This window comes from Schistocerca gregaria, chromosome 4 (assembly GCF_023897955.1).
Source record: "Schistocerca gregaria isolate iqSchGreg1 chromosome 4, iqSchGreg1.2, whole genome shotgun sequence".
Classification (NCBI taxonomy): Eukaryota; Metazoa; Arthropoda; class Insecta; order Orthoptera; family Acrididae; genus Schistocerca; species Schistocerca gregaria.
The window spans coordinates 78421414-78433825 of record NC_064923.1 but is presented as its reverse complement, the minus strand read 5'-3'; the positions used below and the strand labels follow the sequence as shown (position 1 = coordinate 78433825).

Below are 12412 nucleotides of genomic sequence, written 5' to 3'. Positions count from 1 at the left end.
TGTAGCAATCTGTCCATGTGCTTTTCTTATCTTAGTGTTATTAGTAACTCATATCCGCCTTCAGTGTAGTGTTAACACACATTGTGGAAAATAAACACCCCCTGGCATTGTCTGTGCTCTTTGTCACCAGTAATTCACAAGGCAAGCTGCAGGAGGTTTGGTACAACTTTGTGAAACACGATGTTGTGGCTTTTTATGACTTAGTGGGATGGAGAGAGCAGGGACTTCTCTTCTCAGTCAGACCTACAAAGAATGGAAGGGCACAACCACAATCCGGCAAACTGCTTTCCCTCAAACTTCTAATCTCCGTGGCCGCACCCTACCCTCTTTGACCCTGTTATACTCCTTGAATCTGGTTTACCCTATATGGTTCTATTGCAGTTTTATGTGTAGGAACACTTAATATTTATTCTTAACCAACTTTGTTTATCAATAAACATTAACTTTATTGCAATAAAATATTATTCTTAACAGTCATCAATTTTTCTGTCCCCTGCAATGTGGAAACTGTTTGTGCTAGAGAAAAAGTAATCTTCTCTCACTCCCTTCTGAATTATCGCCTACTTCCACGCCCTCTTGACACTTAGAGCAACAGCCCTGGAATTATATGATGTATTCCAGTCAACTTCATCATAACCTTTTTCTAAATATACAAATACTTATGCTCCTCCTCCTCCTCCTCTTCCTCTTCCTCTTCCTTCTTCCTCTTCGTTCTTAAATTTTGGCCATCTGTGGATCTCAAGAAGTTGTAGGAAGGTTCCTTACTTTGCTGAAACAAATAACATGGTAAGAAAGGTTCTGTACTTTATTGAACTAAGTAATATGTGAAGTTACAAACATGTAAAGGACAGAAGCGTACATGGCTGGAGTAACACAAACAGCCTCAGATTCAAAAATGTAAATCAGTCACTCATTTGACATGTGAATTCACTAGCCCGGCATGGCATGATAGAAACAGAGAAACCGTTGCCCGTCCCAGTGTTCATCATATCATATTTCTGCACTTAAACACGAGGCCAAATTTGTAGTCTGCACAAGAGCAAGACACGAAAAAATATCCTCAGTGATTGTGTGCTAGGCATCTTGCAGCACTGCAAAAGCACTGGCATCAAGTGAATCAGCATGTGGCCAGATCTTCACAGTGCGAGCGTGGAGCAGCAACCAAAGTGGACACTACGAGGGACAGAGAAAGACATGCGAAACTCAGTCACCAGAAGACTCACTAAGGGCTGCTATTGTCCTAAGCCGGTAGTCAGTGCCCATAGTGGTGAAGTGTTCTGTCGCAAGGCAAGATTGACAGCCACAAATGGAAGTACTGCATGAGGGGTGAAACTCGCTGCCTTACCAGACGGCTGTAGCAAGTTGTGAGTATACGGAACTGGCAGACAGCTGTGCAGCAAAAGACCACCACACAGCTTCATCTTTCCCCTCCCTCCTCCCCGAGAGAGCAGAGCTATGGTGTTGACTGACATGGTGAGGTGAAAGCTGATAAAGGTGGTGGATCGTGTTGTGCCAGCGGTGAGGCATCAAAGGAGGGGGCACGGGGGGAGGGGGGGGGGGGTGCTGGTCCTGTGGCGGGGCCATGAGCTGCACGTCAAGGCATTGTGCATGTGGAGTGCAGAGTGGCCGGCTGTTAGTAGTGCTGGTCCACTGTACAACAGCATGCAGTGGTGCACAGGGCGGGGTTGCTGTGCCAAGATCGTCTGAGGCTGCTTTTAGAGCTGCACGTACAATCGTGGACAGATGCAGGGTGCGGTTGACAGTGTGGCACTCTGGCGGCGATGGCGTAGCAGCGTTGCCTGGTAGCTACAAGATGGTGTTGACAGGGTGGCTGCATTTTACGGAAGCATCGGGGCCTGCGATGAGGTGTCGGGGTTGGGGGGGGGGGGGGGGGGGTTGTACCTGGCAGTTACAGCAGCAGAGGGGAAATCATTGGGTCAGTTGTAGGCTGTGGGGGAGGTAGAGGAGCAGGAACTTAGCGCCCTGTGCATCTGTGTTGGTGACATCTGGATCAGCAGGTGAGGCGCCCGTGTAGCATTGTAAGTTTCCGGCCGTGCTTTTGGCTGTTGTGGTGTAGGTGGGCACATCATGAACTTTGGTGATAGAGGTGATTGGTGTGGTGCCATTGGTGGTGTCATCAGAGGTTGTGACGTCATCAGCGGCCGTGTGTGTCTGCAGGGTTGTTGATGTAAATGGTAGTTGAGATGAGTGGTGTGGGGTTAGCAGCGTATAGGCAGGCTTCAATCTATCGATCAAAATGTTGGTCGACATATCAGGCAGTGCAAGGTGAACATCTTGGAGACCAATTTCAGGACCTGGTGTGAGCATTGATGCACGACATGATGTGGGTGCATGACTCAAGGTCACTGAATGAAAGTTCTGCATTTGCATTGGCGCTAGGGAAGCCTGGGTCGCAGGTGGGCAATGCATTCCTGCAATCTAGCAACAAACTTAGGAATGACAGCATCTGCAGGCAGGTTGATGGGCTCTAGGAAGTTGTCCGGGACAGGACAGCAATCATCTGGCCTTAAACAAGGTCAGCAGTGAACATCTCAAGGCTGGCCTTGGGGGGGTGGGGGGTGTGGGGTGGAGGACAACATGGAGATCGAGAAGTAAGTACCAGTGGCAGGGCAGCGGTCCATCTGTTGTGGCAGGCGAGAGCGGCTTTTAAGCAAGGCGCAATGGAGCTGTTCCACCATGCCTTTGGCAGTTGGGTGGTAGCTCAGTCTCAGGTACAGGTCAGCCCCACACAGATCCGTCAGTACACGAAAAAGGGCCAATATAAATTGGTGTCCACATTCCATAGTGATGTGGCATGGGCAACCAGAGCTGCAATCCATGGGGGAGACGAAGGTGGATGCTGCCATGGCTACAGTAACATCGGTTATTGACATTGCCTCAGGCCGGTGGGTGAACGTTTCCACCCTGATGAAAGGTAGTAGTAGCCATCAAATAAAGGTAGGGGGGGGGGGGGGGTTCAACAATGTCCATATGAATGTGGACAAGTGGTGCCTGACACCTGGGAAAGCCTTGGCGGGGCCGTGTACATGATGGTGGACGTTGACACACTGACAGGTGAGGCAGGTGCAGTCCCAGGTGCTGCAGTCCCTCTGAATACCTATCCACAAGAAGTGCTGGATTACCAGAGTGGCAGATGCGCACAAACTGGGGTGTGCCAGGTTGTATAGTTGGTTGAATGTGGCCTTGTGGAAGACAGTGGTTTGGAAGGGGCATGGTGAGCCATTGGATAAGTCACACCAGATATTTCTGTTGGAGACAGGAGCCAGCATGCATTGAAGGCGGAGGCCAGAGGCAGCATCGTGGCAGAGTCGGGCGAGTTCTGGGTCGTGTTCCTGGGCAGCGGTAAGTGACTCGTAGTCCAGTGACAAAGCAGTGGTGCAGGTGTGGGCAAGGGATGTGAGCTGGCAACTGAGGTGGCACGGCCCACGAATTCCATCTCACTGTTACTGAGCGTGCATTTTGCTATGTTGACAATGATTTTGTTTTTCTGGAGGTGTCCAAAAATACTGCAGAGGTGCTCACTGTGTTCCTTTGGCGTAACGGGAAATAAGTGTACATTGTCCAGATATGTGAACCAACAGAGCGAAACCCGCAGGATGCCTTCATAAAACCACTGCCATGTCTGGGCAGTGTTACAGAGGCCAAAGGTTACAGACGGACTCTCATAGAGTCTGAATGGCATCTTCTCAATATCCTTGGGTGTGACAGGAACCTGGGTGAAAGCATTAGTGCAGTTGATCGTGCTGAAGATTGTAGCCACAGCCAGCATGCTGTTGTAGCTGCATAAGAATGGCACCAGGTACCAGTCAGGGATAGTATGCACAGTTAGCTCCCAGTAATCCCCGCGTGGCTGCCAGGAGCCATCCTTCTTCTTGGTGATGTAAAGTCGGAAGCCTGCGGGCTCTTCAAATGACACAATATGCCAGCAGTGAGCAGTTTATCAATCTTGGCCTTGGCAATCTTCAGTTTATCCAGTGCTAGGTGAAGTGGCTAGCAGAAGATGGATGGTCTGGGGCTAGTATCAGTGTAGTGTACAGTTGAATGGCAGATTTCCCAAGGCATGATGTATGGGCATTAGAGAGCAGGAAATGGCACCAGGAGGTCATGTATTGGCCAGAAGATGCCACCTGCTTCACATAAAAGAGAACAGCCAGTGTTGATGTAAATGAGGCATCAGCCAGCAATGTCAGGGAGAAGATGGTGGTGTACGATGGATTCCTCATCAATAATGGGTCAGTGGCATCAGTGACAGTGAAGGTTCAGGGCAGGTCCTGTTCCAGTTAGAGATCCGGGATATGATAAAGAACACTGCTCGTAGCAATGGAGGAATTATTTGCTGCCATCAGGAGAATGGCTGAGGTGGTGCCAATGCCCTGTACAAGTTGCCACAAGAAGATAGACAACTTGAAGTTGGTACCTATGAGGAATGGCGTAGCAGAATAGGTGTCATGATCAAACAGGCACTGGGAGACCAAACAGCAGGCAGATGTGCCAAATCCTAGTGGTCCTTGTCATTTGGGTGCCAGGAGCAAGACTCTCTGTAGTTTGTGGCATTTGGACTAGAGCACACATGGAACCAGCTGAGGCCGGCCCTGTCATGAGGGAGTTCAGCAGTGCAGATAGTCACGGCATTGGTAGCGCTCATTGCACTGGCAGTTGGGACTTTGATTGTGTCGTGCCACGGTCGTTTTCAGAATTGCCACGTTTGCGCTGAAGCGGGTGAGCATGTTTGGGCTGCTGGGAGAGGCGGGTCTGGTGACATCAGCAGCTCGTCGCGCGGCGAGGGTGAGCATGTGGTGGAGTGGCTGGCAAGGTGACGGCCATCTGGCAACACCAGGTGGAGGTCAAGGCTATGCATGTTGGTTGCTGTCATGGGCAGGGACGACAGTGGCTCGTGCAGCATGTCAGTGAGGCTGGTGGTGTCGATGAGTGGAAGGTTGGTGTGTGACGCCACTGCTGTCTCTATTTAGGCCAGGAGGTGAGCCAGCCAGATGTTATAAACAAAACAGTTGGAGACCGTGTCTGCCTCCATCAGACATTTGAGGTGGCATATAAATTGAGAAAGTTATTAGTACCCACATTGCTCAAGGGAAAGGAGAACCTGGATGCTCTGCATTTCAGAAGAGGTGAGCTGTGCCATGAGACAGTGCCAGTGTGTCTAGTAACGGTCGGTGGCTGGAGGTAACGAGGTGACATTGCAGGCTTCCATTACGTATATCGGCTTCAACTGGTTGATTACCATGGCAAATTTTTGTGGCCTCCTGGGGTATGCCACAGCCAGTGAAGATAGCGCCCACCAAAGAAAACTATAGGCGTGGGTCCTGTGGATTGAATGGCAGCAGATGAGCCATGGCATGGCCATACGGAGTGATGGTGGCATGCAGTGGCTTGGATGGCAGTGCTTTGAGACTGACAACAGATTGGTTTGCTGAGGTGCTGTATCGATGGTTTCATGAAAGTTCTTTCTTGAAACCTAAGATTCCATTTTCTTAAGACCTTTTTTCGAAGCACAGTTGAAGAGCTTTTCAGCTTGCTTTCCACCAGTTGTTATTTAAAATAGTTCCCAGATTTCTCCACAGAATTTTATTTGGACTTTATTTCTGTCAATGTTTCTTTAATTACTGACAAAAGTTTATATCTGTGCCAAATTCTTTTAGTGTATTGAAGAGAGTTTCTCGGTCTATAGAGATGTAGGTTTTCACGAAGTCTACAAAGATTATGAAAAGATTTTTGCTTCTTAGAGAACAGTTTATTACAGTCAGTTTCAAATTCATAATCTGTTCTAGGCAGGACTAGTTCTTCCTTCCCCCTTGGTATTCACCAAGCTGATGGTCTAATTGCTCTTCCAAGTGGTTTTGAAGGGTCTTGAATAGGATTTTGTATGAACAGCCATTAAAGATATTCATTATTTGTATTTGTTGACATCTGTCTTAATTCATTTCTTGTGTTAAGGATTTGTGTGAATACAACATTTCCAGTCTTCAGCAGTTTTCTCTATTTTCCAGATTTTCCTCAAACGTTTTTGAAGTTTTTTCCATCCCACCCTTGCTGGCATTTTTCCACATTTCTGCGGCAGTTGAAGCCTTTCCAGAAGCCTTGTTACATTTGAGTTCTTTAATTATATTCTGAATTTCTGTTTTATCTGTAGGTTTCCTTTAGAAGTGTATAAGAAATGGATCATATAAAAAGAGAAAGGAGAATGGTATGTTACTTAGCACAACTAAAATATAGGTCTTTCCACAGCTGCTTTATTTAAATCTCCAAGTTCGTGTGAGATTATTCAATAACATCTTCTAATACCTACAAACATGTGCTCAATGACAGAAAGAGAGCTACGCATATCCCTTATCACAAATTGATATTGACAACAGGAGGTCAAAATTTGATATCTTTGGTGTGTACTGTCAATGCTGTTTTTTGGTCAGAATTCTGTGTAGTTTTCATGGTGGCGTTGAGCACATTTTTGTGGGTGGGTGAGAATTGGAGTGAATATTCTGGTACTAATAAGCCATTTGTATTTCTTATATGAAGTGGTTATAGAAAAAATCTCTTTCATTTTCAGTAACTGTGTAGCTGTGGTCAAAATGACATGTTGGAGTTACTTTGTATGTAATCATTGACCTTATTGAAAGAAAAACATGTGTGATTATGGAAGGATATTATACCTAATGTGCTAATGATAGTGCATCTGGAGTGAATAGTTTATGGTTTAATCCATTTTTTTTTTCATTATTCAAGGAATTCATTTTGTTATCCCTCTGCCATCCATTTCCCCTCACCACCTGATTATGTCTTAACATTGCTACTTAACATGCTTTTAGATGTAATGTTTGACTGTATTACTCTATTTTTCAGGCGACAGGGAAAGGTCAATCACTGTCACATTAGGTCAAAGCAGGAAAATAATCAAACAAAGTACTACCTCATTGACACAAATTGTTTTGATAGCCTGTACAGCCTGATCACTCATTATCAATCACATCCACTTCGTAGTCAGGTGAGTGTATTGAGTACTGTCTCACAGTAAGTTAAGTTACCTTCAACAAATAGATTGATGAAAATTATTGTTCGCTGCCTTGAGAAATTGTTAGCAATAGCTGGCCGTTGTGGCCGAGCAGTTCTAGGCGCTTCTGTCTGGAACCGCACTGCTGCTATGGTCACAGGTTCGAATCCTGCCTCGGGCATGGATGTGTGTGATGTTCTTAGGTTAGTTAGGTTTAAGTAGCTCTAAGTCTAGGGGACTGATGACCTCAGATGTTAAGTTCCATAATTCTTAGAGCCATTTGAACCTTTTTCTTTTTTGTTAGCAATATGATCCAATATAATAAGAACTGAGTTCTGTTTAATCATGGAGTATTCCTTCTCCATTGATTATGTCAGCACATAGCACTGTTGTCATGGTGGGTAAGTAGGTAAAGCTATGAAGATGAAGATGCTGTGTGATTACCAAACCTATCATTACTGTTTTTGTCATCCACATTTTTGGGAGAACCATGGAATCATTAACGAACTTTGCTGAAGGGAAAGAAGACAAGTATTTGTTTTCTCTAGAGCTATCTGACCGGTTTTGGGTCAAAAGCATGGGACATTGAGACTAAAGGAAATAACATTTTTTTTTTTTGGGTTAACAGTGGTCTTGTAGGACTGTACTGAAGGGAATGTCTGTTATTATAATTTCATCATTTTTCTGTCTAGTATATTAGCTCAGTTACTTTTTTGTTATATGTTTCAAAGCATCTGCAGCCAGTGATGTGCTTCGGTGTTTTAGTGGATCAGTTTCAGATTATAAATCCAGTTATGACACTTGATGTGATCTTCAGTCTGATAATGCTTTATAGTTGTAAAAAATGTCAAGTTGCATTATACTTCAGAGTCTTTGTCGAACTGTATTTTTTGCCCCTCTGTCTCTGTGAGCTGGTTCACAGGTCAGAGGAAGGCAAGATTATACTACTTCCGCTGCAATGTCCTAAATATCTTGCAAGTGTCAGTCATAGTCGGAACACTGTTCTGAGTTGTTGATAGGACATTTTGTCATAGCTAAATAAATTCGAACATGGGCAAATTGTTGTTGCTTCTATGGTGGATGCTTTCATAACAAAGGTACGTGGAGTGTTTGGCATTTCAAGAGGACTATATCGAAGATTTATACCCCATACTGGGAAAGGGAGGGAATATCATGTGCTGGTCACACTGTTGGCTAAAGTGTGTGATCAGTGATTATGATACTGGTCATGTGACTGTAACAGAAACTAAGATCATGACAGTGGAAAAGTCACCGCAGAATTGAATGTTGCACTCGCGAGCTGTGTCAGTACCAAAACAACACAGAGGGAACTCCAGATGCTGGAAATAGGTGGGTGAGCTGGGATTTCAAAACCTTACATCACTGATGCAAATGCTCATAACAGGAAAATGTGCTACTGAAGCTATGAAACCTGGACTATGGAGCAATGGAAGAAAGTCATTTGGCTGGATGAGTCTTGTTTCACACTATTTCCAACTTTTGGCTGAGCTTATAGGCCAAGAGTGAAACATAATGGTAGCTTGGTAGTGATTTGGGCAGCCATAGTGTGGTATTCCATGGCCTCCATGGTTATCCTGTAAGGTCGTATTACTGCCAAGGATAATGAGACCGTTTTGGCTGATCAGGTCCGTCTTATAGTATTAGTTTGGTGCATGAGTTGGTCTTGTTTTCGTTTGCATGTTGGTGTTCCAGTTGCTATGGGTCTATTTATCAAGTCTTTTTTTATTTGTAGTTCACATTGCCATTCGTAGATTGAGAGTCGAGCTACATATGCTAGAAAATGGAGTGCCATGTGGAAAAATCAGAACATTTCTGACATATTCCTCTGTTTGAGTTGTTCAGTAGAGGGATGACAGCAGCATAGGCAGTGAGAAACATTTGAACTGTGTGCTGGGATAATGCTATGGCACAGGCCATGGCAATAAAATGGTTTTCTTGTTTTAAGGACGATCATTTTTACACTAGTGACATTCTGGGTTCAATGGAGATCGTTTAAACACATGAATTCTAAATGATCCACATCAGTATACTAGAAAACTGGCAAATGTGATGAACTTTTATCATTCCACCGTTGTGCAACATTTCCATGCAACGAGGAAGGTTCAAGAATCTGTTGTATGAGAACGGCATGCTCTAAGCCAAAATTGTAAAAATCAAGGAGTGGCCATATGTGCATCTCTGCTTGCTTATCATCAATTGGCTTGGGAACAACGCAGACTGTTTCTATCCTATATAGTCACTGGTGATGAGAAAAGGTATCTTTATGCTAACATAAGGAAAAGGAAGGAGTGGTTGAGCCTGAACAAAGCGGCAACTCCCCATTCGAAAACCTGTGTGAGAGCACAAAAGATGGCATTATGCATATGGTGGAACAGTGTTTGTGTGATGTGCTACAAATTGCTTCACCAAGGTGTAACCATTGCTATTAACATTTATTGTCAACAACTGAGATGTCTTTCAGATGCAGTCCAAGAATGACAAACAGGAAGACTGTGTGAAGTGTTGGTCTTTCACAATAACTTCCACCTGCATTCTACTAGACTGACAAAAAGCACTATACAGGAGTTTGGGTGGGATGTTTTTCGACACCACCTTTTTCACCTGATCTTGCTACTCAGAAAATTAAGTAAATGTTGATGTCTAACTTTCAAGTGATTTGTTGTAATTCAAGTTAATGAATATTTTCACTGAACTGTTGGTAGGGAGTTTAGACTTTGTCACTTGAATAAACCACTGCTGCGCACTGTGACTTTAGTAGACAACTGAACTAAATGAGCTATTGCAGGGAACTTCTTTCTAGTGGATTATTACAGTATGATACTGTTTGTGAACTGTTAAGTTTCATGTGAATATGGGCAGTATTTGTACCACACTTAGTTACGATACTTTATTTAGTGACTTGTTAGGATCCGCCACTGGTTATTGGACAGTGCTTTATTAAGGTGTGTTTTTATGATGTCATGGCTCAGATGAGTAATGTGCCGCTGAGATTCTTAGTTTTTTGTGAGTTCCAACCTGATTCTGTGCGATAATATTGTCATGAAGTGGGAAAACTGGTCCTTGGTTGTTGACTTGTATGGAAGTGAAACGTGGCTGATAAATAGTTTGGACAGGAAGTGAATAGAGGCTTTCAAAAGTGGGTGCTACAGGAGAATGCTGAAGATTAGGTGGATGGATCACGTAACTAATGAGGTGGTACTGTACAGAATTGGGGAGAACAGGAATTTGTGGCACAACCTGACTAGAAGAAGGAATCAGTTGGTAGGACATGTTCTGAGGCATTAAGGGATCACCAATTTAGTATTAGAGGGTGGCGTGGAGGGTAAAAATCGTTGAGGGAGACCAAGAGATGAGTGCACTAAACTGATTCAGAAGTACGTAGGTTTTGGTAGGTGCATGGAGATGGAGGGACTTGCACTGGATAGGGTAGGAGGGAGAGCTGCATCAAACCAGTCTCTGGACTGAAAACAACAACAACAACAGCAGCAGCATGAACACAATCAAGAAGAGAGCAGTGTCACAAAAATAAGTTCACTTGGAGCTAAGTGGTGATAAATTTTGCACTTTAAAAAAATCATGGGAGAATATAAGGTCTACCTGTCAGGAGTCAAAGCTGGAATAGCACAATGGGGTGTAGGGCTTTACATCATCAGGAAAGAAATGGAACCCAGCGTAGTTGCAATAAAGTATGTAAACGAATGACTGATGTGGATAGATTTGACAGTGTCTAGCAAGAAAATTAGGATTGTCAGTATATTGGCATTGTGAAGGGACAGATCAAGATAAGATGGGTAGTTTTTATGAGGCACTCAGTGATGTAGTTGTTAGAATAAAGGACAAGGACAGTGTTCTGCTCATGGGTGATTTTAATGCCAGGATTGGAAACCGAACAGAAGGGTATGAAAAGGTTATGGGTAAATTTGGAGAGGATATGGAGGCCAACAGGAACGGGAAACAACTCTTGGATTTCTGTGCCAGTATGGGCTTAGTAATCACAAACTCCTTTTTTAAACATAAGAACATTCACCGGTATACTTGGGAAAGCAGGGGAACCAGATCTGTCATTGACTATATAATAACAGATCAGGAATTCAGGAAGGCTGTGAGGACACACGTGTATTCGGGGGATTCTTTGATGTCGCTGATCATTATTTAATCTGCAGTGAAATTGGGATTGTGAGGCCAAAAGTGCAGGAGGTCAGGTCCATATGTAGAAGGATAAGAGTGGAGAAACTTCAGGATAAGGAAATCAGGCACAAGTACATAACAACTATCTCAGAACGGTACCAGTTAGTTGAATGTAGTTAATTACAGTCATTGGAAAAGGAATGGGCAAGGTACAGGGACACAGTACTAGAAGTGGCTACAGAATGTCTTGGAACAGTAGTGTGTAAAAGTAGGATGAAGCAAACAGCTTGGTGGAATGACACAGTCAAGGCAGCCTGTAAAAGGAAAATGAAGGCGTATCAAAAATGGCTACATACTAGAACTCAGGTAGACAGAGAAAGTTATGTTGAAGAAAGAAACAAAGCCAAACAGATAATTGCAGCATCCAAGAAGAAATCTTGGGAAGACTTTGGAAACAGGTTGGAGACTATGGGTCAAGCTGCTGGAAAACCATTCTGGAGTGTAATTAGCAGTCTTCAAAAGGGAGGTAAGAAGGAAATGACAAATATTTTGGACAGGTCAGGAAAACTGCTGGTGAATCCTGTGGATGCCTTGGGAAGATGGAGGGAATGTTTTGAAGAGTTGCTCAATGTAGGTGAAAATACGTTCAGTAATGTTTCAGATTTCGAGGTAGAATGGGATAGGAATGATGATGGAAATAGGATCACATTTGAGGAAGTGGAGAAAATGGTCATTAGATTGCAGTGCAATAAAGTAGCTGGGGTGGATGAAATTAAGTCAGAACTCATCAAATATAGTGGAATGTCAGGTCCTAAATGGCTACACAGGATAATTGAAATGGCCTGGGAGTCGGGACAGGTTCCATCAGACTGGACAAAAGCAGTAATCACACCAATCTTTAAACATGGAAACAGAAAAGATTTTAACAACTACAGAGGTATCTCTTTAATAAGCATTTGGGTAAAATCTTCTCAGGTATTGTTGAAAGGAAAGTGCGAGTATTAGTTGAGGACCAATTGAATGAAAATCAGTGTGGGTTTAGGTCTCTTAGAGGTTGTCGGGACCAGATCTTTAGCTTACGGCAAATAATGGAGAAGTGTTATGAGTGGAACAGGGAATTGTATCTATGCATTATAGATCTAGAAAAGGCATATGACCGGGTTCCTAGGAGGAAGTTATTGTTGTTATACGAGATTATGGAATAGGAGGCACACTTTTGCAAGCAATTTAAGGTCTTTA

The 12412-nt window shown here is 43.9% G+C and overlaps 1 protein-coding gene across 1 annotated transcript in view; it reads left to right on the top strand.

Moving 5' to 3' along the window:
• The window catches only part of LOC126268133 (1-phosphatidylinositol 4,5-bisphosphate phosphodiesterase gamma-1), a 255096-nt gene that overhangs the window by 106696 nt on the left and 135988 nt on the right, over positions 1–12412 (top strand). Inside the window, exon 11 of the mRNA XM_049973664.1 lies at positions 6877–7018. Within this exon, the coding sequence (XP_049829621.1) occupies positions 6877–7018 (142 nt within the window). The remainder of the gene's footprint in view (positions 1–6876; positions 7019–12412) is intronic.